Here is a 27,132-nt window from a genome sequence, read left to right as displayed (position 1 = left end):
AGCATTCACATCCCTTATGTATTAAGTGTGAAGATGAAGTATTTTGAATATTAGGAAAGCTTTATTTCATTTGGGATCATATCATTTGTTAATATTTTGTTTTGTTTTTGGACCATATCCGTGATGCTCAGGGGTTACACCTGACTCTGCACTCAGAAATTGCTCCTGGCTTGGGGGACCATATGGGATGCCAGGGGATCGAACTGAGATCCCTCCTGGGTTAGCCTTCTGCAAGGCAAATGCACTACCACTGTGCCATCACTCTGACCTCATTTGTTATTGCTAAAACTTCTTTGACTTTAAAAAAAAGTGACACTTCCAATAATCCCTGTAACTCAATGTCCTGATGAACAAATGAGCAAAACCAACTCTGTGTATTGTCCTTGATATTCCTGAATTTCTCTTGTTCTTTCCCTGTAGGTAAGAAATCTATCAAATCCTTAGAGCTAGGTACTGAGCTGGCCACTTGTCCTGCATTACTGCCTTTGAAATTGTGAACTTCTTTTTAGTAGAAAAGGGTCCTATAGCTCAAAAACCCTGATAAATCTTGCTTACAAGCTCTTCAGTAGGATGAATTCAGGAGTCCGATATGGATCCTAGTTACTGGTCCTATGTTAAGGGTCTTGATGCTTTAAATGTTCATGCCCTTTAGCAAAACAGACATAGTCCCTACCCCACTCTTCCCAATTTGGTGATTCCTATGAGACAATCAAGTGTGTTTCTCAAAGGAAATATCAATATCTATCAGCAGCATAGTATCTCTCATAGGTCCTCTGGATAAAGACTGCATATATGTCACATGAAATTAAAAGGAAATTAAGCATATATATCCATACCGATATTTCTGTCTGTATTTTATACCTATATCTACTCACCCATATCCATCATTTCTTAACATATATCCACATATACTTATACATATATTCACACAACCTATACAATGCCTACCCATCTACACATTTGTGTACATATATATGCATATAGTCATCCACTTGCATATATGTACACATTTACACACACCCATCTATACTTCTTCAGAATCCATTCTAGAGCTTGAAACATAGTAGGATCTTGGTGGCAAATATTTATAGACATGGAATGGGGAAATAAACACCGTGAGTATGAGATCATATCTTTAGACTCCCTCATGTCCCCTTCCTTGTTTTTCTTCATAGCACTGTGATCGCCGAACCTGTTCTTACTGGATTATTTGCTTAGAGTTGTCTCCCCATATTTGGATATGAGCTCCTTGGGGGGAAGTTCTTAAGGTCATTATTTTCTACTGTAGCCCCAGAGTAGGTGTTCAGTAAATACAATTTGGTGAAAGAGTAAATGGTGGAATACAAGTTTTTACCATTCCATCTACTTTCCCAGGACTCCTCAAATTGCTTTCTTTATTTGCCTACTTCTCTCTCAGGAGTAGTTAAAATCTACTTAGGACTGTAAATAAAAGGAATTCTACATTCTTAGCTATGCCAGCGTGGCAAATAGTGAAGGGCTCTGGTTTAATGGACAACAGCAAGGTGTATGTATGTGTGGGGGGTGAATTTTGGGGGGTGGACTGTTTCCAAGGCAGAAACCGCTAGATTCTAGTGTAGGGGAGGTATCTGGTGACAGGGACAGTGTGCTGAGACTCTCCTCTACATTCTGCTGTCTGTCACTGTTAGGCACAGGGCAGCTCCACAGAATCCAAGTTGAAATGAAAACCCAGAAAACAGTTCTACTTCCCATCCCCTCAGACCATATCCTGCTGAGCTTCTGAACCCAGGAGAGGAAAATATTTTTCATAAAACTCATTCCTTTGTCATCTTTATTTTTTGGTGGGTGATGGCTCCCAAGACTTGCATAAATGGTATCACTCTGGGTGATTGGCAACACCAGCAAATCAGACTGGTGGTTCAGTGCTAGGGTTGAAGGACATGCTGCTGTTTGGGCCTTGCAGTGACAGAAGACTGGAACCACCTGCACTGGGTTAGAGTGGCCACTTTTGAAGCATGCATCTTAGTCCCTCGATCATCTCTCCTCCCCATCCAGTGTAATCTTTAAAAATGATTCTGCTAAGAACTGATTCGTAGGTTTCATTGCACAGTCAAAAGATCTAAAGAGGATAAGACTCCCCCTCCTCCATCAAAGCCTTGACTTACAGCAACGGGGGGGGGGGCGGGGGGGGAGACGGGACTTTAGATAGTGCCTAGTTTGGAAAGCAAAGAGTTGAAGAGTGGGGTTTGTTTTTTATTCATCTTTGCATTTCTTTTTAATGAAATCTATATGTTTGTTTAGTACTTGCACCTGCTCTTCTCCTTTTCTTCTTGTAGGGGGAAGATGAAAACACACACACACACACACACACACACACACACACACACACACACACACACGCTATGTCTGAGTGGGCCTATTATCCCCTAAAACAGGAAGGCAGATAACCCCTGCTCCCCAAGCAGGGTGGCCTGTGGCCCCCTTTTGTGGAGTCACAGTGGTGAGGAGCTTCTCATGCCCTTTATCAGCTCAGAATACAAGGTGTGGTTGCAAGGCATTTTGCCAAGATGCTTTTCAACCAACTCCACTGAATTGTTGAGACTGAAGTACACCCAGCGCTGTTTGGATCACTGCAGGCCAGACACACTTTAATCTTCCTGACTACTCCTGGGGCCCAGGAGGGAGCCTTGGGTGGAGAGGTGCTGACTGAGAGGTGAGAGTCCATGGCAGCTCTTGGAGCCTTCTCCCTGGAGGCTGAGAATAATAAACTGCTTGTACTGAGGTAAAGGAAGGGATTCTTAAGGATGGATCTGTTGCCTACTTTCCTCTAATGTGAATGCTGTTGTATAAAATCTTGGTCAAAGCAGGCTCTTAGCAGACCCAGGCTAGTAGCAGATTGTGTATCAATGGCTGATTGTGTTCAGGGAGTAAACCAAAGATTTAAATAGGCTGCACTTGATAATGGGTGTGTGTTAGAAATGGGGAGGGAAAAAGGGGGGGCACCTAGACTGTTGAAAGAAAAGATTGAAATGGCAAAATAGAAGGGAAAAGGAATGGAATAAAAGCATGCATGAAATAGAGTCACCAGAAGATTAGTATCATCAAAAAAGAATGGTGTTTATCCAATTCAATACTCATCCAAAGTTAAAGTGGTGGGAAAAATAGAAAAAGCCCGCCTTGGGGAAAATTTATTTTTCTAAGCCATGCAGAACGAAGCAAATAATAATAGGCTGTGATCAATGACATACAGAACAGAAACTAGAAAAAAATAAACTCCTAGTCTTTTCTTACACGGGCTGAGAGTTTATTCATTAATCAGAGAAGGTGTTTTGCGATTAGAGGGCAGTGTCTTGGTCCTGAGAGCAATGACTGATGCGAGTGTTGGAAGGGAAGCTGTGAATCTGAGCAGGGAAGGCCTTGAAGGTCAGGCCATTTGCACTTTGGTTTGCAAGAAGAGAGTCTGGGATAGCTTCTGGGATGTGGGCCCAGGGGAGCGAAAGAGAGCTCTGCCCAGCATTGGTATTTTAGTGGACTGTGGTGAAGAGAGTAGGTGGTAGGAAAATGGAAGGTAGGAAGAGTGACAATAGAAACAGTCTTATTCCCCGGAGATGTTTCCAGGGGTTTGGGAAATGTGGTGGTTTCTGGAGGGATATTTATGAGAACAGGTCTGAAAAACTGACAAGGAGGCTGGCACAGAGCATGTTGAAATAGGAGCATGTATGTCTTTCTGTGAATGAAGGATGCAAGAATCTAGGAGCAAGCAAGTAAGTGGCAAAAGTTATGGAGATACGTCAAGGTGGAAAGTTGTAGCTATTATTTTTGTGGCCTCTAGCTACAAGAGCTAACAGGTGAAGATAGTCTAGAGACCCAAAGTGGGAAAAATGTCATTTTAACATTTTTGTCAGGTAGGCAATTTAAAAATAAACTTGAATTCAATATATACTACTAATGCTAGAGGTTGTGTTATAATGATGTAAAAATGCCTTCTTTCCCATTGCAGTTTTTTTTTTCTTTTTAAAAGTATATTGTAGAGAGTTGGAACCATATATAGAAGAGAACTATATGACTGTGATGTTAGCCCCACAAGGTGATTGAAAGCATACCACGAATCCACTGTCCAGAATGAAGGTGAAATAACCTATGTCAGAGACTTACTAATATCCCAAAATCTACTTTTGAATTCTGTCCATTCCCATTAGTAATTCCCTTGTTGATTGCTATGTTACTCATGAAAGTTAATTGCTTCTAAATCTCTTTGGATGTTCAGATACTTTGGGGGGGAAATTTGACTGGTGAAAGTGTGAGTTTTATTAATGTGCAAGTAAATAAGAAATCTGTTTAGAGACCTCAATGCAGAATCTGTGACTTGACATGTCAGAAATAGGTGACATGGTTGCCTTCTTTGTGTGTTTGTTATATGTGGAGGGTGTGATCAGTGGAAGTTGGTGCCTGTGGTTTTTCCAGAATTGACATGCTGTGTAGTTAAGAGTTAGGTAATTATGGGGCTCAAGAGATAGCATGGAGGTAAAGCATTTGCCTTGCATGCAGAAGGATGGTGGTTTGAATCCCGGCATCCCATATGGTCCCCCAAGCCTGCCAGGAGCGATTTCTGAGAGTAGAGTCAAGAGTAACCCCTGAGGGATGCCGGGTATGACTCCCCCAAACCGCCCCAAAAAAGAGGTAATTTGTGCTTCCCTCTGGGATCCCTACTTGCTTAGTGTGAAGTGACCTTGCTACCTTTGAGATTATCTTAAATATTTTTTATTTTTTTTAATTTTATTTAAAATAATATGTCTATTTAATCACCATGATTATAAACATGTTTATAATTGGGTTTCAGTTATAAAAAAGAACACCCCCTTTTATCAGTGCAACCTTCCCATCACCAATGTCCCCATCCTTCCCCACCTCCTGCCTGTCAGGCATTCTATTTCTCTCACTCACTACCATTGTCATGATAGTTGTTAGTGTGGTTATTTTTCTAACTGTGCTCACCACTCTTTGTGGTAAGCTTCAAATGATGGCTCAGTCCTTCCAGCCCTCATCTCTATTGTCTCTGGGTATTATTACCACACTGTCTTATTATTTTTCTTAAATACCACAGATAAGTGAAACTATTCTGTGTCTATATCTCTCCCTCCAACTTATTTCACTCAGCTATTAGTTTCCATGTGAGGAAAATTTCATGACTTCATTTTTTCTGATAGCTGCATAGTATTCCATTGCGTATATGTGCCACAGTTTCTTTAGCCACTCATTTATAGTTGGGCATCTGGGTTGTTTCCAGATACTAGAAAAAATTGTTAAGTTGAAAAATATAAAAAGGGCCCGGAGAGATAGCACAGTGGTGTTTGCCTTGCAAGCAGCTGATCCAGGACCAAAGGTGGTTGGTTCGAATCCCGGTGTCCCATATGGTCCCCTGTGCCTGCCAGGAGCTGTTTCTGAGCAGACAGTCAGGAGTAACCCCTGAGCACCTCCGGGTGTGGCCCAAAAACCAAAAAACAAAAAAAAAAAAAAAGAAAGAAAAAAATATAAAAGAGTATTCTTTAGCCCACTTACTTATATCTTGTTCACTGTAGTTTCTGAACCAGAAGTAAGCTTTAGCTTACTGTTTTGAAACAAAGGCCTAGGAGGCACAAGGCCTTCAAAGCCATAGAACTGCTCATAGTAGGACCAGACAAAGAGCAAGGTGGCAAGGTCATCAACTTTTGAACGTGTGTCTAGGCCCTCAAGAGAATGGAAAAGGGCAATTTTTATTCCAAGAAGCATTTGTAGAGTTTTCATCCATTTAGGTGAAAAAAAGTGCATTGTAACTCAGTATTAGTATTTAATAAGTGTTCATTGATAACAGTATTCCAATGAGAGTTGCAATACTATTCTCATATAGGAGATATAGGAAATGAGCAAAGCATCCAGTTCAGTATTCATTTACTCAGCCATTACTAGTGGCACCCCTTGGTGCTGAAATTTAGTAAGGAACTAAGAAATCCCTTATAGACAGAGCTTAGTTACTTAGTGGAGAGACCGAAAAATAAGTAAAGAGATGATCTTGGACTCTGAGTTGGTTTGAACCATATGAAAAAAGAGGAAAACAGCAGTGGTACAGAGAGGGATGACTTGAAGCTATTTTTTAATCAAATTTTTAATTAAAAATTAAGTTTCAGGAATATAGCATGATAATTTTACAACCTTTTATACTACATCATGAACACTTCTAGCATTTCCCACTTACCACTGTCCAATTGATCCCTTCCCCAATTTAGCTATCCTCATTTCTCTTACCCCTCTAGATATTCAGTCCTCCATTTTTATAATTTGAGATTGCTTTAGTTTTTAGTCTACACATGAGTGAAGCCATATGTTATTTTTCTTCCTATTTTCCTTTCTTTTTTCACTTAGCTTGATACTCTATACATTTAGCCATGTTGTTGTGAATGGGACAAATTTTACATATATAGGTGTAGATATATTTGATTAATTACTCTATTTAAACATCATTGTTACAAGGTTGTTCATACACAGTTGTCTTTTTTTATAGATTCAAAGTTGTTCATGAATGAGTTTCAATTATACAATGTACAACACCTTTCACCAGCATACATTTCCCACCACCAATATCCCCAGTATTTTAATAGCTGAGTAATATTTTATTTTGTTTATTTGTCTTCATTAATCACTTCTCTGTATTGGGCATCGAGGTATTTCCCTAATACTGACTATTGAAAATAATCCTGCAAGAACATAGGAGTGTGCACATATCTCTTTAGTTTTTTCATATTCTTTTGGTATATTTACTTTGAGCAGAATAACCATTTTATGATATTTAAATTCCTATTTTTTGAAGGTGAGGGAATTTTCATCTTATTTTTCCCAGTTTACTTTACCACAAACTACACACTAGATTTTCTTTACCTCCGCAACCACACCAACTCTTTTTCTTATCTTTTTTGATACAAATGGCTCTCACTCATATTGGATAATAGCTCATTGTGGTTTGATTTAGACTATGGTCATTTTTGAGACTATTTTCAGAAGGGAATATTTATCCTTATAAGATTAATATTTGTTGAATTAAATATTAAAGAAGGCCCTTTGGATGGAGCTGGATGGAGGTGGATGGTGATGGAGGCCTTTCTCCTCCAGCCCAGGACCATGTGGTTCCAACTCCCTCCAGCCAGCAGGTCAGCAGGTTCAGGTAGAGGCAAGGAAATCATCCACAAACAGGTTCCAAGAAATATCAGCTTTATTCATGCCCTAGCCACTACATGTGTGGCCTACCATAACCATTTACGCTGGATTTCTATTCAGCCCTGCATTGTACCTAGTTCCTCAGCCATCTCCTCTCTCCTCCTACTTCTCCATCCAGGCAAATCCCTTTTTGCCTCCGAGGCCAAACCTTTTGTAACCTCCCCAAGACCCCTCCCAGAAATAGAAGGGTCTTTCTTGTAGGTAAGGTAACAGGAAAAATGGGGTGTGTGGTAACAAATATCTATCACTTATCAATGATACCCCAAATTCATAAGATCATTCCAGGTGGCTTTAGATATGAGAGTCATCATCACTGAACTATAATTATTGATTCATAAAATGATGTCCTTGGTGACAGGATCTGTCTAATATGCCTCTTTTGTGCTCTCAAAAAAAAAACTCACCTACAGGCAGTGGTGAGTTTATATGTAAAGAGAAAAACTAAATAAATATTGATTACTTGGTCAATGCATGAATAAATTGGCTTGAAACTGGTTGAAGGAATTGGGTATACTCCAATGGTTGTTTAATACACACTCTATAGGCTTTTAGCACATACTTAATGCAGTATGTATCTGTGTTAATTATCAGTGACACACACCTGCAACTAATATAATGTTATAATTTAACGTTATTTCAGTAAAAAATAAAAGAAATAAAATATACCCTTCTAAAAAATGTTGTTAGTGAGATGACTTCACAAGCATTCTGATTTCCTTAGAAAAAATTTAAAAGACAAGTCCATATGTTGACATGTGAACATAAGAATATAACAAACTGAACAGTAGTAACATTATTTCCAAGCCAAATTTTAGTTGGATGGTTGTATTTTGTCAATCTAGTTTTTCATCCTTGTTCAAAAGCACTCTACACAATATGGCAGGCTTTTTTTTTTGTATTAAAGGAATATTGGTACTGGTTCTAGGGGTTACCTGAAGTACTGTTTTACTCTGGGTAAAATGTGTTCAATATGTTGACAATTGGGTGGATTACCTGGAAATTATTTGTCCCAAGGGATATGTGGGTGATTAAGTTGCATTGTGATGGGAAGATAAAAATTATAATTTTTGTTCAATTTTTGAATTTTCTTACTATAATGAACCAGTAGTTTATATTTTGATTGCATTTCAATATCCCCAACTACAAAGTGGGGGTAACACAAACTTACCCTCTGCCTTTCAGGTTTTTTGCGAAAATCAGTGAACTTATATTGGTAAAATTGGAGCCCCATGGATGAAGGGTACTTTGTAAGTATAACTCGTTATCTTTATGTTATATTCTATTACTCCAACGTGCAAATACCAGATGTCTGTTCTTGGTGAAATTCATGACTGCAAGTTTTACATCTAAATGGTAAACTGTGGAGGAATCTAATCTTCCTAATTTTTGTTTTCTCAATATTTCAGATATAGAAGATACTAACCCACTTCCACAAATATTCAGACATTTGTCACTAACTAGACAATCTGGAAGAATGAATGTTTGCACATTGTGTAAAGATGTTGATATAAACTCTAGATTTGAATGTAAGATATATTACTTCCCATCTTTCGTCCTTTCTTTCTCCTCACCCTTTCATTTCTAATTGTTTATAACAGTGTGTTTTGAGCCATCAGTTTGCATTTCAGAGATGTGGTTGGTTTCAGGGAGAACAGACTGATTCACTGAGGTGAGCAATGTTTTATTGACAAGGACTCAAAATGGACACCCTTGAGAAAGGTTGCTAAGTTTTGTTTTGAGACTTGGGGCTAGAGGAGACACTAGAAATGTGAGCTCAATGAGTGACATTCACCCTGGACTGGTGGGTGTGGGGTATGGTCTCTTATCTGGGGAAAAAATGGGATAAAAAAGGGATAAAAAGGGGGATAGAAAAGCCAAGTCTAAGGGCTAACAGAAACTGTGTCCAATTCTAAAGAAATAGAGTTAATGACCCCTTCACCCCTCAATTAAACAACTTTTTACTTTGATGGCCAACCAATGGTATAGCACTGTCTGAAGAGCTATAAACTGGTTATTAATAATAACTTGCTAATAATCCCTTTGGTTGCTAATAATCCCTTTGCCCAGTCTGATGAACCTAAAATCTAACATAACATAGAAACATTTATAAATGGTTGTAGCTATTTACTGAAGCCCTTTGAGTAAGTACTCTTGAGCATGTGGGCTGTAGGATTGTTCATATTATTCAGAAGCCTGGAAAGGTCCTTAATGTTTGTCCTATAGTCCTATTTCTTGGTCAGTTCTAAGAAGTTTGTCTCATGGATGTCCAACAACTTCTTGAAGCAGAAGATCTTTGAGGTTACTATTTTTCAGTGCTTTTTTGGGTTGAAACCAAATTCAACCTCTATGGATCTTCCTTTTTTGAGTTCTAATTCCACTATTCTTATCCATGAAAAATACTTCTCCCATCTCCAGTATTTGGATGCTAACCCTAACTCTATTATCCATTCCCATCAGTTCAGTTTCTTTGTCAGTATGACTCCCTCAACAACTAGAACTCACAGGCATGACTTCCAAACTCGGTACCTCTGTAGACAAGCTTTATATCTTTATATTTTTCTTAACAAGCAACACCAAGAATCTGCCTTCTCCGAGCTAGCCCATTCTGCATTTCAGAATCAAGAGATCTAATCATGGAAATGGAAGAGAATGACCTGGAAGAAATCACCTGGAATCCCATGCACCCCTGATTTTGGTGTGAATAACGAGACAGCCAAGCCCACATCTTTCTGTGCAGTGCAGATGATTGACAGGGAGAAAGTTGTTTTGGTTAATAATACAATCTGCTTTCCTCCTGGAGACACAGCAGTAGCCTGCTAATTTGTTAGAAGTGAATTAAGGTTGTTTACCGATGTTTTAAAGTAACTGTCAGAGTGGTAAAAAAAAATTCGTACTAAATGAGACCACTCACCTACTTCGGAGTTGCTGTTTATTTTAAGCTGAGTGCATAAATAATATATTGAGATAGGAAGGGTGATTTCAAGCATTAGAACACGAAGCCTCCTGTTTACTAACTGTCATTGGGCTGAAGAGAATTTAAGCAGCTCTGAACCTTTTTGTCTGTGAATGCAAGGCATGAAATTAACTTTCATTTTGTAGTTAGCAGAAATCATCATTAAGGCAGTCCTGATGTGTCTTCTGCTGATCTGGGTTTCTTTTACTATGCAAGACAAGCCTTGGCAGCAGATGGTTTCTGGTGTCTCTTTGAAACAAGCACCCCTCACCTCTTCTGCCCTCCCTCATCATAAATGAACAAACAAACAAGCCAACATACAGCAGGAATGTGTCTGGGTCAGTGATTCAATCTCATTTTACCTATGAAGAGAAATGGTGGAACAATAAAATAAAACCTCTAAATTCCAGAATTTTTATGCTGGCCACCTCTCCAGTCTCAATTTCTTTACCTGCAGAATGGGAATAACAGCAGCTAGCATTTCACTAGGTTACTACCTATCTTCAGTTAAGGGCATTGTGAAATGTCACTTTTCAGGCAGGGCAAGGTAAACAGCAGCTATTCCTGCTAAAACTGTGTTCTAAAAGACTTTACATGGATTCACTCATTTCATTATCCACAAAACCCTGTGGAATAGGTTCTATTCTCATCCCAGATTTCCCACTTTAGAAACTGAAACCCAAGAATGCGTTATCATTTCACAGCAGACTGAGATTCAAGTATTAGGCAGTGGTGGACCAGGGCTGGTTTTCTTCAGTCTTATTCTGAAGAGGAAAGTTTTTCTGCATGCCTGTGACTTTATTCATGACCCAGAATGAGAACATCAGTCCCGATAGCTTGGGGGCAAATTAAGCTTGAGAAATGCAGGTACGACTCCTCTATGAGTGATTAGCAGTAAAGAGGGTTCCCTTTTGATAGGGAAGTAGCAGACTGTATGGATTAATTATCCTGTGTAAAGAGCCTGGTAATTCTTCGATGAAAAGCCTTAAGTGAAAAGACCTATTATTTATAATGCTTTTAGAAACAAGAAATTTGATTGACTCTCCGTTCTTCTACGCTTAAATTGTGGGAACTTGTCATGGAGTATAGGTCGAGTGCTGAGTAGTGAATAGAGCATGTATGGAATATTTAATGCTGCATGATTACACTTCAGATTTTCCTAGGAACCTTACACACACATGAGTGCATAATAATGTCATAATATCCTATTTGGGATGTTTTGATGAAATATACTGGAGTTTACAACCTGATACATGAATCCGTTGGGAGAAGTCCTTTATTAAGTAAGTGAAAAAGACTGTGTTTGTGTTGAATCATTGAAAATATGTCATTTGGGTAACTGCTTTTAAAATTTATATTTACATGATATTTATTTACATTTCAAATGAGGAGAGAGCCAACAGTGAATAAGGTCAATAAGAATGTAAATTTGCAACCATTTTTTTCTTTGAAATAGAAGTATGTAGATAGTGGAGAGAGGTCATATTTAAAAGCCGGCATGGCAAGAGTTAGGGGCCTGATTTGCTTTGGATTTCTGAATGAAATGATTCAAAAATAGGATCATTTTAATAATCCCACCAGAATGGACAGATTCCTGTGAAGTAATCAGCAAAAGGAAAGACTACATTCTGCATGTTAGCATTGCCGAAATCTTCTCAATTGCTGCTCTGCCCTAGCAGTTGTTAATACAATGAGATAATTGCATAATTAAATACACGATGGAATTTCAATAATTGGAAACTTTGTTTTCTCCTCACAATATGTAACTTGCTGATGTCGAAAAGCCTCGTGGCATTCAGATAAGCCAGGAACATTCCTGCACCTCATGTCCTCTGCGGTTCTGAGACACTTCCCTTTCAGGTTATTTTTAGTTGGTTATATTTAGACAAGGTGAAATTAAGCAGGAAGTCCCCCAAAGTCTGACTTGTCTGCTCAGGGCACCGGAGTTGAGGATCATTTTGCTAAAAGCATCCTTGCTGCCCTCAAATCTTTCTAGGTATTAATGGGTAAAAGGCAAGTTGCAGAGAAGCTTGTTTGGGGTGAGGAAGCTTCTCTTAGGAAAGTATTTGTGTGTGTGTGTGTGTGTGTGTGTGTGTGTGTGTGTGTGTGTGACAGAGTTTATTGGAATTATCTATACAGCAGCCTCCTTCCTACATTTGATACAAAATTTAATTGAGTTATAAGGAAAGAGTTCAGGACATACCTGACAAGTTTTAAAATTTCTATTTATTTTGGAGTTGATGCTCAGGGATTGCTCCTGACTCTGTGCTCAGGAATCACTCCTGGTGGTCTCAGGGGACCATATGGGAATCCAGAAATTGAAATTGGGTTGGCTATGGGCAAGGCAAGTACCCTACCTGCTGTACTATTGCTCTGGCCACTACACCTGGCCAGTTTGAAACTGTCAGTAATAGTTTAGCTAGTGGTATTTTTGCAGTTCAAAAGAAATCTTTTTATTTATCAGAATTACGAACTTTTTGACACTGAACTAATATGTCGATGTGTGGCTTTATTCATTCAAGAAATATTAATTGAACACTATACCATCCTGAATGTAGGAGAAAAACCCACAAAGGAACCCCAACATGAGTAGTGATATTTTATTTTTAGCTCTGGAGTAATTCAATCAAATGGATAAAAGGAACAAGAGACATGTAAATAGATGATGAATAATAAAATGATAGTTTTAAAGCAGCATCTGGTATCTGCTGATAAGTCACCTTAGCAAAGATAGGTGTCATATCATAGTGTTCCCATGTGAATTAATGAATAATCCAGAAATCATTTAAGAACCTTTATTTGAGGGCCAAAGAGATAGTGCAGGAGTTAAGGCCTTGCATTCAGCTGCTCCCTGTTCATCCCTAGGGTCATATAGTCACCCCAGCATTTTTGGGTGCAGTCCTAAAGGTGCTCTGGGCACTGCAAGAGTGGGTGCTCTGCATAGAGTTTAGTCACAAGCAGCAACACACTTGAATCTTTACATTGAGCCACCAACCCCATTGGTAGAGCATGGTTAGCAGTGGCTTTTAGGATCTCCTTTCCCCACGTCAATAAATATGCTTTTGTCTGAGGGTTTAAATGGTTTTGCATCGAATGAATTCCTGACGGAGAAGGCTCAGTGTTTGAGAGATACATTGAGGAATGCCTGCATGGAAGGCACTGAGTGCAAGTGTCTCTTAGCATTACTCCAATCTCTGTAAGAAGCAGGTGAATGTGCTATGCTAGTGCTGAGAGTCATCCTGGTTAAGGCTGGATCCCTGATGTGTAGACATAAAGGATGTTCTGCCTTATAGGTGACACCTTTATTCCTTTTGTGTCTCAATTTGGTCCTTTTAAATTAAGAATATTAGTTTTACATCAATAACTGTCCTCTGTTTATATTTTTGGGCCTTTCTTAATTTCCAAAAATGTCAGAGTTACAAACAAATAGAAAGAGATGTAATATCGACTTGGCACATCTACCCCTATTCAGTAATTGCCAAAATTTGACCTCCTTGACTATATTTCTCTGTATAGACATGCCTTTTTGCTTTGTCTCAGCACGTCAGAGAAGTCATCTCTTTCATACACTATACTTCCTCTCAATTTCTAGTGCATGTGTTGCATTAACTTTCTGAATTGTGCATTTGAAAATTACAAATTTTGGAAGAAAAGGGCAAAAAGGACATTAACAGAAGTTTGCTTAAACCTTTTTATTTTTTCAGTTTAAGAACTGTTGCTGGAACCTAAAACTATTAATATCCTAACATATTTAGAATGTGTCCAATAGAGATGCATAAAATTTTAAAGGTTAGAAAGTTTTTCTGGATGCACTGACATTCTATTTCACAAAGAAGAGGTTTTTTTTTTTTATTTGAAGAGGCAAATTCTCTTGGCCATTATTTTTCTGAGAGATTTTTTTTTTAAAGTGGTTGGTAGTTTAGTTCCTAATAACAATGAAGTCATCATTTTCCACGTAAAGAATATTAACTTAAGAAGTGACTTTGCAAATATAATCCAGAAGCTATTTATACATTTGATGATATGCTCTCAAATAAAAAGGAATGCACACTTGACTTTGGGTTGGCAAAGTTACCCAGAAGATTTTTTTCCCCTGATCATTGTTAATGTATAATAGAAAGTCAAGGATGTAACTATAAAATTTTGGCCAATGCTACAAGAAGGTTGCATCAGTTCAGAGGTTTTGGAAATGTTCTTTATGGAATTTGGGAGACTCATAATCTGGAAAATATGAGGAAGGAAAGGAGTTTAAGGCCACTCTGTTTAGTGGTAATGGAATACCCAGGTGAGGGAGGGAGACCATCATGGTCCATCTAACTGGAATGTTAGATGCTTTGTCTTGGCCTCTGCCTGCCCTTTGGTCTTCAGGAAAGTGTTTAAAAGAGTTTGGAAATCTCAGCATTGATGGATAGGAGATGAAATAGGAAATAGCAGTGTTGGTTGCAGTGGGAAATGATAGCTGCCAATTCACAGGGTAAAAGAGGTCAGGAAAACCATAAAAAGCAGATGTAAGAACTAAAACACACTTAGAGTCTGGGCATTCTCAGCAGGGGCAAAGCCCACACAGAGTCAGAGACATCGATACCAAAATTTGAGTTACTCCCAATCCTGAATCCAGAGGTTCTGACTCAGTAGACTAGGGAAGGAGCTAAGTAGTTTGGTTTCTAACAGTCATCCCATGACACACAGAGAAAAACTACCCTTAGGTCATATTGATACCATAAAGTATAACAGTATTTAGCATTGATCACTAAGTCTAGAGTTGTAAAGAAAATGAGAAATTCAATTGAGAATATTGTAACATCTCTCCCCCCAATCCATTTTAGAACAATTGCCTTCTAAAATGTTGAAAATAGAAAAGATTATCCTGAATGATAGAAGAGAAAAGATAGCTAAGTAGTTTTATTCTAAAGTGGAATTTACAAATCAATGGAAGAAGAAAGATCTAACTTCTGGGTGAGCATTGAATTGGGGTGTTGTTGGCAAAGGACTTTGTAGATGAACTGACTGACTTTATGACTTTATATGGCCCTGCATTCAACTTGAATATGAATCCTTACACTCTCACTTCCTAGTTGTAAGGGCTTCTTTACACAATAAGAAGGCAGATTAAATTGGGTGAAGTAGGCAAAGTATTGAGCACTGTCCCTAGTAAATAAAAGATGCTCAAAAATGGGATAGTGTCCCTTCCATCCCTTGTAATGAAACTAAAATGAATATATGGTTATATATAGCTTATATAAGTATATATATAGAAGGGTAGAATGAGAACAGTAAAGTGTTGTCGATAGGCCAGGGAGAAGAACCTTATAGTGTCCCAAAGAACAGCATAAAGGAAACCTGAGGTAAAGGATGATGCTCCTCTTCTCTATGAGCATGTACTTAATGAATCATATTGTGGTTTTACTACCATAATATGCATTCACATGGTCAGAGTGGGGAGGTACTTGCCTTGCATGTGGCTGACTGGGTTCGAACCTAGGCATACCATATGGTCTCCTAAGCATGCCAGAAATAATTCCTGAGTGTAGAGCTAGGAGTAACCCCTGAACATAGCCAGGGTGGCCAAAACCCATAAATAATTAGTTTGTGGTATTTATTTAACACATAACTATCATTTGTTACTGATGAAGGGCAATGAGTCAGTATTTTTGGTTTCAGCTTAGACTTTAACAAAAATGCACTGAGGGCTAGAGAATTAATACAAGTGCTTGACATGCATACAATTTACCTGAGTTCTATTGCTGCATCCCATATGGTCAAACCCAAACCCTTCCAGGAGTGATCTCCGAGCACAAAGTCAGGAGTAAGTCTGAGCACAACTGGATGTGGACCCATAATAAAAATTTGAAATAAAAAACGTATTGAATAATTACTATGTCATAAGCATTGTGCTAGGAAATGACATTCAAAAACTCCTTCACTTATTAACAATTTGGAAATCGGACTGGAGTAATAACATAGTGGGTAGAGTGTTTGCCTTGCACATTGCCTATCTGGATTTGATTCCTGCCATCCCATATAGTCCCCTGAGCCTTCCAGGAGTGATTTCTGAGTGCAGAGCCAGAAGAAATCCCTAAGCATTACTGGATGTGGCCCAGAAAACAAAAGAAGATAAAACAAAAACACATTTGGAAATCAAGACCGAGAAGAGGCATTGCTTTGACCAAGTCCAAACAATATTGCCTCTATTCAATTTGGATCTAGATATTTTAATTCTTCAGTCAAAGTTTTCTGAATTATTTTTTTGAGGGGAGGAAGGACACCCATATAGTACTTAGAAGGCACAGAAGCTACTTCCAGTGATACTTAGTCAACCAGGTTGAGAGTTCAAAGCAAAAGCTCTAGGATGTATTGCTCTTAGTGTCCTACAGTGCTGGGAGAGACTCAGCTCCACCTGATGGTGGTTGGGATATTTCAGAGCCACAATTGGTGATGCTTAGGACTCTATTGGTCTACACATAACAAGGCTCAGGACACATTGTGCTGGGTATCATAGGTTCAGTGTCTTTATCATGCACTGCCCCCTGAACTAGTACCCTGATTTATTGATTTTTTTCCCCCTTATGTTGCTACTCTCCAGGGCTTTGTAAATTTTAGTGGTTTTCTGCTCCCACCCTTTAAACTGACTTTCATCCATTCCTCAGGATCTCAATTATCCATCTATTCCTACATAGAAGAATGAGTTCTCCTCTGAGCAAAGAATCTGTCTTCACATCTTGAGTCCCTGAGTGGTGGCAAATGCTGCTGCCCATTGCAAATTCAGAAAAGGAAATTCTAGTGTTTCCACCAGGGGCTGCCATGAATATACCACTTCTCTGGCCTCCCTAGTGTCCCCCAAACCTACTTCCTTGATGGAAATACTTGTCAGAGGGACTAGAAAATTGAATAAGTTGAACCTTCTGTTTTTAGATGGGTTTTGGAGAGTGGGGAACTCTATGGTTATTACTTGTCACAGGCTCAAAGGGATGGGAGAAAAAAAGCATGAGTGACACTTTATAGCTATTTTCCTTTCCTATATGTTCCTAGTAGTTATTTATATCTGGGAAGTTTCCATTGGGATTTAGTTCAGGATATAGATTTGGCAGGGTGGCTTTTGTAACTTGTAGGTGACATTTGACAGACTGCAGGCAGAGCAGGATGGATTTCTCATATCGATGGATGGATTTGGGGGCCAAGTGTTGAGATTGCACTGTATTATAAAACAGATTCATTGATCTGGATCTAGTAATGTCCCATTGCTTGTCAATATCAGAATTGTGTCAATACATTTGATAAATTAGGGCCCCTGCCCTGACCCTTTGCTTTACTTGCTTTATTAACTCCACTTGGCAATAACAATAAAAAGACTCCAGGTGGTAGAACTGTGAATCGCTGATTGCACTTGTCATGTGCACTGCTGACCTTAGGGCTCAGCTCTGTCATCCTGAATGTGTTATAACCATCCGGAACTGCCGTGCCTGACTTCTTCACCCCAAGTAGACATTCCCTGCAAGGTTGCATTTCAATAGCAGCCTCCTGCATTAACCTTGAGATGCTGTGCCCAGGCCGTAGGCAGCATCTTCATTTTCCAGATGAAGAAATTAAGGCAGTGTGAGGTTAAATGAGCTGCCCAAGGCCACATGGTAAATCTCGAGTGCAGCTGGGATCTAAGCAGAGGTATCATGGATCTTGGATGAGGATAGGGCATTTTCCTTCTCTGTAGTTACAGAGTAAGAGGATTTGAATTTGCAAAAAAATGTTTCCCAAGAATGCACTTTCTCTCCAGGTGTAGAAGAGCAGCTTCCTGTCCCTCTGTGAAAGGTAGATGGCTCAAACATGCTTTATTTGGTCTTTGTAGTCACAGACTGAGGTCAATAGTCCAATGGGTGCCAGGTTTTATGGGATCATTGTGAGTATCTATAGATATCTTTTGGAAGATTGAATATTCCCAATTAGATGTGAGGTCAAATCTGTTATATCTAGACATCTATGTGCCTCTATAGCAATATGGAAGCCATTGTCCTTCTCTCCAGAGTGCTTACATTTCCCTTGTGAGCATGGTTGACAGCTACAATTCTGGCCCTCATCTGAGGACTAGTAGAAATCTCTGGTCAGTGAAATAAGCAAGCCCTGTGATTCTATTTGTGAGATCACAGCAAAAGCACAGTATTAATGAATGACTGCATGAAGCTAAATAAACACACTGGAAACACTTACTCAGCCAATTCTGGCACCTGCCTACAGCAGGGCTAACAAGGGTGTCTGGAGTTGGCAATCTCTTTAAGTGCATGAGTTTAAGTATTATTCTGAGTACAGAGTTCATCACTTTGGTGCAAATTATGTTATTTTACTTTTAAGACTCCTCTGGAACTTTGAATTAAAGTCACTTTGGTCTGTCATCACAATGGTAAAAGACAAAGAATTAATTATTTGGTGAAATATTATAAAACCTTTATTAGCTAAACTGTTTGGAAGGTAAATGGAGTTTTTCCAAGGAAAACCTTTAAAAAAATAACCTCCTTGGTTGGAAATGCATTTCAAAGTACATCTAGAAACAGGTTTCAATGTCTGCTTTTGTGGACATGATATAACTAAAGTTTGCTTTTTTTCTGAAGACCAAAGTCAGTTATTTTCTTTCTTTTTTTACTTTTTAACTTTTTGTCTTTTTTGGGGTAGTTTGAGAGGATATGGAGGAGAGTAGTCAACTGATGGCTTTTAGCAAGAAAGTTCTGACTCTAGTTTATTTCAAAGGTTAGTTAATGGCCACATTTTCCACAATCTTATTTGGATCCAGGGAAGATAGCATAATAGTTTGATTTTGCTCTTGCTTCTACCCCTTCAATATATGTTTCTCAAGACTCAAAGAAGGCAACCATTTTAACCTGAACATATTATTAGAAGAGTGGATTCCCCTAGAGGGTCAGGTATAATTGGTAGAAATGGCTTCTAAGAATTTCCACTTCTAATAAGCCTTTTATAATAAGCAACCTAACAAGCTTATTAGAATCTCTTTTTCCAATAAGCTGGTGTGTCGGGTGCCCACAGTTTGAGAAAGACTGTTGGTCCAGCCTAATAAAACAGGGGTGATTGTGTCAAGGGAAGTTTTCCTTATCTCAGACATTGGTTTCATAGGCAATTTTCTGACAACTTTTAGTCACCCATTTTGTAGAACATCCAACCCAAGTATCGTCTCACCCTAAATTCAAGTTTATGAACATTTATTGAAGATTCTTATTTGGAATTTACAGGACCTGAATGACAAGTAATATAATAACATGATCACTGGAGAAAAGACTGTGGTATGGGAACAAACATATTTTTAAATAGTAGGGATATTTATTTGATGTGAAGGCTATATTAGTTGATTAATCTTATCTTGGAGTCTATGAGAAAAGAACCAATAACATCAGATAAAATATCACATGAGAAGTATCCTCCCAGCCACTTGGATACAGGGTGAAAAAGTGTTCTTTAAAAGCTAGTGCTATTCTGTCAAATAGAAAAATTATTCACAGTTCTTTCATTGCTTTTAAAGCAACAACACTAATAAGAGCATGAAAGAGAATGTGTGTGTGTGTGTGTGTGTGTGTGCGCGCTTGCGCACGCGCGTATGTGTGTTTGTGTGTAAGTGCACACATGGCTGGTGGGTGGATATCAGCAAACAAACCATGAACTAATAATAAAACAACAAATTAGCCACAATTTAATTAAGCATAATTTATGTCAAAGTATCTGAATAGGGATATGATTACATAATTATATGTAAAAACTTGAGGAAAAGAATAGACATTTTCCTTTTCCTTTTATTCAGTCCCACATTCTGCCATTGTCCAACAGCTGTATTTGAAGCTGCCCAGCTGGGTCATGACTTGGGCCAAAGCTCTCCCGGGAGAATGGCGTGTCTGAGCGGGTCTGTTGTCAAGCTGCATGTGGTCCTCGCCCCAGCAAATGAGTAAATCAGAGCTCTAAGTTGCAAATGGGTCTCAAATTAACTTCTGTGAGTAGGGAATGAGCCTGGCACAAAGTCTGGCTCAGGGACAGCCTCTTTTTTCAGTAGATGAATCCAGGAAACGATGACATGGTAGGTCCTGGAGTTTCATAGGGCTTGAATTCCTCTGTAGGAAATGTCACGTTCTGAAAGGTTCCGGAGTCAATCAGCTCAGCGCCTATTGTAGTGCTTGTGGCTTCATTCACATGACATAAAATCTCTGGTTCTCTGGCCAGGCCTAAAATAAGACGCTCTGATGATTTATTTATGAGCACCAGGCTTCCCAGGCCAGGGACATAAGTAACCTTGGGGTATACTGCATTGGATCACTTCAGCTCCCATTAACTACCTGTTTCTAAATGGGGAAAAGCAATTCCCCAGCCCACTGCCTTATTCATGAATACACAATTCAGCCTGTTGCATTGTCATTGGGGCTGATTCCCATGTCATGTGATCCAGATGTTGACTGTGACAAGGCAGGGCTCTAATATTAGTTCTCGCTCTCATTTTCTTTCTTCTCATCTCCCCCAACTGATTATTAAAAAGAGCCTTGCCTGATACAGACATTATTCAGCACATAACTGAGTATCAACAAGAAATAAGCAATGGGCAGTGGCTGTTTTTAACATAGGTCACAACTGGGTGGCACAGAGCCCATGTTCCAAAATGAGAGGAGATCCAGGGTAAGAGTAATAGTACAATGAGTAGGGCATTTTCCTTTCATGTAGCCAGCCTATGTTCTATCATCAGCACCACATATGGTCATTTGAGTTCTACCAGGACTAATCCCTGAACATAGAGCCAGGAATTAGCCCTGAGCACAGCAGGTGTCGCCCCCAAAATAAATATGAGACAACCTAGTATAGAATTTCTCAACTTTGGCACTCTTCTTATCTTCAATACTTATATTCAATAGCACCCAACTATTCTATTAATATTATTGCTAGAGGGACCAGAATGATATCACAGTGGATAGGGCATTTGCCTTGTACATGGCCAACCTAGGTTCGATATCCAGCATGCCAGATGGTCACTGAGTCAGCCTGGAGTAATCTCTGAGCTCAGAGCCAGGAGTAACCCCTGAATATCACTGAGTGTGGCCCCCAAACAAGTAAACCGTTATTTCTAGATATTCCTGAATGTCTTCTTAGAAGCAAAATTATCATCTTTAGTTGATGTGGTAGGAAAACTCACTGGGTATTGATTTGAAAATTCTCATCCACTCTGCTGTTGCAGAGATGTGTTTATTAAATCAAGACATGGAGGCATAAAACTTGGGTTTGAATCCTGATTCCAATCCAAATTCATACCTAATTAGCCTGACTGGGGGAAAAATATTTACTTAGCTGATCTACATTTTTAATTCTCCACCTATTAAATAAGGATAATAAATAACTTTTAAGGTTATAAAAAATTAGTGAACTAAGAATGTATAAAGAGAGTGAGGCATGCTCCAAAATTAATGAGCGTCTCTATGAAAGATGATTGTCAGTTTAGACAAAAGAAATAAAAAGCAGGTCCTGTGGGTCCTTTGAATCAGGTATTGCTCAATACTGTTTTTTTTTCTTCCATCTCCAATTGTTTTTCCATTCCAGAAACTGACTAATTATGCCCATCAAAATGCAACTGAAAGAACAGAAAGAGAATGGCAAGGGGGACAGAAGAGAACAGTTTCCTGGTGGGATCATTCTATTAGGAAGCCCCGTGAAGAGGCGTGGGTAATTCACTTAGCTTCTTGAATGTGAAAGTACAGAAGACTGTAAAAGCAAAGCCTCAACAAGCCATTAATCTGAGCCTCACTCTGCACTCAACAAATGCCAAATCCACCTTGTGGTTTTTGCTTCAGGAGAAAGTGAAATCGCTTTCCTTATTTTGGAATGAGGGTGACAAATGTTAAATTTGTTTTCTTAGGAAGCAGCTGAGAAAACAGTCAGAATGATTCCATGTGACTAGCACAATTTTCTGCCTGGGTCTTCAAAGTCTGAGTCCCTTTTGAGTTTCTATCTACATCTAAAAATAAGGAGCAGGCTAAGAATGAAGGAGTAGATATGAGACAGTGAGTTAAGACTCTAATCTTTGACATCTCTTTCAGCTACCACTTGCAGACTGCACAGAGCTTCTCAAGGCTGCCACTTGGCAACAATTAAGAGAACGTCAGTACAAAAACAAAACAAAAACACATCTACTTTCCTCATTTGTTCTGCACGATTTCTTCTGGGGATATTATAGTTCCATGCTTATTTTCACATTCTCTCTTCCTTAAGTTTGCCCTTTCTCTGGTCTACTTGCAAAGATTATGAGCATTAATCAGATCTAGGGATGGTATTAATTCTAGGTCATACCTGGAAAGGTTCATTTTTCCTCTCTTTGAGTAGTTCTAGAGATGGGATCCTCCCTGTTTTATGAAAGAGGATCTTCAACGCTTTAGTCCCACAAATGGTTAGAAATGTAGGAATGTGAACTAGACCTCTCTCCTCTGGACACATTGTTTCTTCAACAAGGTCAGTCTATGAACCAGCTATATGTCAGGGCCTGCATGTGAACAAAATATTCTTCTGTCTTCAAGGACTGAATTGTGATTATAGATTTTAAAAATTCATTGATGTAGTCAACGAACATCTACCAGCTTTGATGAACCAAGTAGCTTTTAAGGATTTGGAAACACAGTAGAGCAAGAGTACCAATTTCACTTTCAATAGAACTTAGTCTAATTGAAAAGTAAAACATTAATCAAAAGTTCACCAGAAGGGCCATAACACAGGAGTTAAGGTTCTTGACTTGCTTGCAGAAAACCCTGCTTTCATCCAAATCCTGGCACCTCAGATGTTGCGCTGAGCACTGACAGGGGTCATTCCTAAACACAGGCTCAGAGTAAACTTTCACTACTGCTAGGTATGGACCCACCTGCCTCCTTTTCCAAAGTTCCACTTAATAAACAAGGAACATTGCAAACACTTTGCAAGGAGAGAAAGGAGGATAATTCTATGTAAATATGACTATGAAAACTGACTAAAATTGGATGGAAAGGAGGAACCGAAAAATGTTTTCTCACCAAGCAGACTGTTTACTCTGGGCTGTGAATGATGCATGGCAATTAATAAGATTGGGAGGTTAGCAGAGGAAGGGAGGCCTAGCACCCTGACTGGAGATAGGGGGCATGTTCCCAAAGAGAGAATATGGGAGAGAGTGTAATGCAGGCCAGCAGGATTGTCATTCAGAAATCAGAGGTGGGGAGTCAGCAGGGCTTCCTGAGCTGTAGTTTTAGTCTTTAGCATAAGATTAAGATCATTAGGGAGGTTTGAAGAGATACCAAGGTGACAAAATGGGCAGGCTTGTCATGGGTACATATAGGCTCATGGTCAGATCAGTGGCTGAAAAAGACCCACCTAGATAAATATTATGAAAGAGCAGAAGATAGAGTGAGCCCATAGTCCCATAGGCCACTTTGGTAACATCTGAATCCTTGTGGAACTTGATGGACAGCTTGCACTGATGCAGGGATGGAAACTACTTCACAGAGAGCAGACCTAGAGTTTTAAAGGATTCATCAGAACACAGTGATTCATCCTGCTCCATAGGCAGGAGCCCAGGGCCCTAGTGGCTGGTGAGTGCTGTTGGCATTTAAGATTGCTCAGTGAGGTCGTTGGTTGGCCAAGAGTCAAGTTGGTGGGGCTGAATTTTGGGCTTCATTCTGAAGAGGAATTTTTGCGGGGAGCTCTGAGCAGGAGTTTGAGATGCCCAGCTGCAGTGTTAGATGAGTCACTTGGCTGCTGTGCAGAGGTGGAGGCTGGTAGTCAGAACATTGATGTGGGCTGTATAGTCAGGATGAAGAATAAAGAGATCCCGCCTCCAATTTCTAGCACAGCACAGTGGGCTGATTCTGGAAGGGAAAGAGAATCAACAGGAGTTATTGCTGGGGCTCACAGACACCCTGACATAGCTGGGGCCATGTTGAGGTGTTAAGATCCACTTTTTTTTCCCCCAGTGGTATCCTGGGAGAAAAATTGCACAGTGCAATTAGATTGACAGGAATAAATAATTCAGAGGCATGGAGAAGCCAATGAGTCTTTACCATTTCATCTGCTCTCTTGGCTGGCTCAGGCACCTGTTCATTATCTTGGTTAAAAGAAGAATATTATTTATAAAAGCCTGTTTTCCCCCAAAAAACATCTGGCTGTTTGGAGTTGCGTGGTGAGAACATCTGGATCATGGCCTGAAGTTTTGCCTCTTCTTCCAGATGTTTGGAATCCCATCAGCAACGCCTGCGAGTCTTTATGAAAAGTCATCTTCTAAAGCTGGGTGCTACATCAGGCTTGAGCCTGTGAGTGAATTTCAAGGGGGCAAAACAGTAAAAAAAATAGAATAAAAAACAAAAAACCAACACCCTCCAACAAGGGTACAATGAAATAAACAAATCAAAAAACGGTGATGGCCTTTTTCTGGTTGGCTAAAGAGATAGGAGCTAATCTATTGGGATTTATTTTATTTATTTATTTTTAGGAAAACCTAGTGCTATGTGACTCTGCTTTGAAGGATGTGTGTGTGTGTGTGTGTGTGTGTGAGAGAGAGAGAGAGAGAGAGAGAGAGAGAGAGAGAGAGAGAGAGAGAGAGAGAGAGAGAGAGGCACACACACACAGTTAAGAGGAGGTTAGCAAGTGACTTTTATGGAGGGGTTCTCCTGCTGACTGACTCTAGCAGTGAACTTTGCAGAGCATCAGAAAGCTGGAAAACTGGAAGCTTGAGTTATGCTTTCATTGCACTTTTTTGGGTTTGGTTTTGTAGCTGAAGTGTTTTCTAGGCTTTCTGATTAACCATTGTCTTTTGTAAAGTAGGAAACCACTAAGAATTGGAGCAGTGATTGAAATAGAAGAATTCAGCATGCAGTAGAGGCCCAGGTCCATTATTAGATCCTGGGGTAGAAGAGATAGGCATGAGGAAACATGCAGACCGTGTTGGTAGTGGTGAGGCCACTGTTTTGGCTGATTCAGGAACTTGGGATAAAATAGTCTTTATTTTTTTTTTTTTTTTGGCTGCACATGGTAATCATGCTCAGGGATTACTCCTTGCTCTGTGCTCAGAAATTGCTCCTGGCAGGCCCAGGGGATCATATAGGATACTGGGGATTGAACCTGGATTTGCAGCATTGGTAAGGCAAAAACTTATCCACTGTGCTATTGTTTCAGTCCCAAGAATAGTCTATTTTTCTGCTGCCTCTTGCTACCTCTCAGCAACCTTATTTATTTTGCAAACCCACTAATGACTTATATTATCTTCTGGACAAGGAGGAGAATAAGAGTGTGACCTCAGACTCAGATGAGGAAACATTGGAGGTCAGGAATTGCATTTTTAGAGAAGTGGCTCAGTCTCTTCCCTTTGACCAAGCAATGGAACCCTGTGCATTAAAGGAGGACCATTCCCTACATGCACCACCTCCATGGGAGCGACTATTGAGGCAGAATGGCTTTATTTTCCAATTTTGATGATATTAGCAAATACTTGTAATGGGAAATAAAATTAATCAGTTTGTGCTGGTGAGATTGCCTCCTGTTTACCTCCGCCTTGTAGCGATTTTTCCCCCTCCTATAGGGGTTATTTTAATTAACAGCGTGAATTTTTGGTAGTTTAATTTATTTTATGATTGTGTAAAAATACTCCTTTGTAAGGGTTTATATATAACTAGCCAGCTAATTAGCAGTAATATTTTCACAACAGCTGTAGAAGCAGGGAGTCCCCTGAAACATGGCTTCTCCCTTCAGACGGCCAAGATATTTATTGGTGCCTTTCCTTATCAGCCTTAGCTGAAGGCAATAGAGGAGGTTGGTGCTCACAGCAGATAATTAAAAGAGAAGTAAGCATTCCAATCCTCCTCTCACCTGCTACATGGGACTTTTGCAAAACTTCAGTATCTTCTAGCCTAGTTCTGCCAGAGTCTAGCTTTTTATTCCTGGTTGACCTCCCCGTCAGCCATACCATCTGAAGAAATTATGAGGGATCTTTTTTGGCATGAACTTGAGCTAATAACAGCCTCTGGCACTTTCACTACACTTTCCTTGCACAAACATTTTCACCTAGGTCTAGTGACCGTCATTCATGTACTTATGGCATAGTGGGGGTTAGAGGAAGAGAGAGAGGGGAATGTTGTGGTGATCAAGGGGTGGGGACATGTTGCTGATAAAAAAGCATGGAGAGTCAGAGAGAGAGAGAGAGCAAATCAGAGGACCCCCTCCCACTTTAGTCAGCATAAGCTCATAACCTATGCTCCCTAAGTTCCTCTTCTGCTGCTATGAGTTTGGGTTCAAGATCAGAGCAGGAGAGCAGTGAGATCATTCCTGGAAGGAGGGTGCAAATGGAGATCTGGTGAGTGATGCCTCACCTATTGTATCTGTTTCCGTGTGTATACCTTAGTCTCCACTCTGAACATGTGTGATTTCAGCTTCCAAAAGGAAGTGCTTTGTTTTTGCAGACCACATTTGCTTTCTCAAAAGCAATCCAACCACTTACGTTGGAGCTTTGCGTGAGTTCTACTTATTCCCAATCTTATCTCTTTTGTGTGTTTGTAGGAGGGTACACCCAACTGTGCTCAAGATTCACTCCTGATGGGACTTGCGGAACTATAGGTACTGGGATGCAACCAGTAGGCCATATTTAGATTCTAGTTCTTGATTCTCTGAACTGTGTGAGAATGTGCGTTTTTAACCTTGCTTGAGAAACAGGAACATGCAGGGCAAGAAGCATCACCTGACTTGTCCAAGAAAGACCATGAAGAAGTTTGGTGATAGAGCAGCCCCTAGAACTTGCTCCCAGGTTTTGGATGTCAACAGTCTGTTTTCTTAGAGAATTCTTGGCAGCTTCTTTCCATATTTTTCTAGAGAAATCGAACTATTCTTTTTCTCTGTGCACACATAGTAACTACCCTCAATGATAACAATAAACCATATTTTCTTGGCATGATTCATTTATGCATTTATTTACTTTTGTGAGA

At 39.5% G+C, this 27,132-nt stretch overlaps 1 protein-coding gene across 1 annotated transcript in view; it reads left to right on the top strand.

The window, feature by feature from the left end:
* The window catches only part of PPARGC1A (PPARG coactivator 1 alpha), a 729,356-nt gene that overhangs the window by 223,446 nt on the left and 478,778 nt on the right, over positions 1 to 27,132 (top strand). The window contains exon 2 of the mRNA XM_049789992.1: positions 8,410 to 8,474. Within this exon, the coding sequence (XP_049645949.1) occupies positions 8,457 to 8,474 (18 nt within the window). The 5' untranslated portion in view covers positions 8,410 to 8,456. The remainder of the gene's footprint in view (positions 1 to 8,409; positions 8,475 to 27,132) is intronic.

The sequence above is a fragment of the Suncus etruscus genome, chromosome 16, assembly GCF_024139225.1.
Source record: "Suncus etruscus isolate mSunEtr1 chromosome 16, mSunEtr1.pri.cur, whole genome shotgun sequence".
Lineage (NCBI taxonomy): Eukaryota > Metazoa > Chordata > Mammalia > Eulipotyphla > Soricidae > Suncus > Suncus etruscus.
Note: the sequence above shows the minus strand (reverse complement) of the source record. Positions and strands in the feature narration are given on the sequence as shown.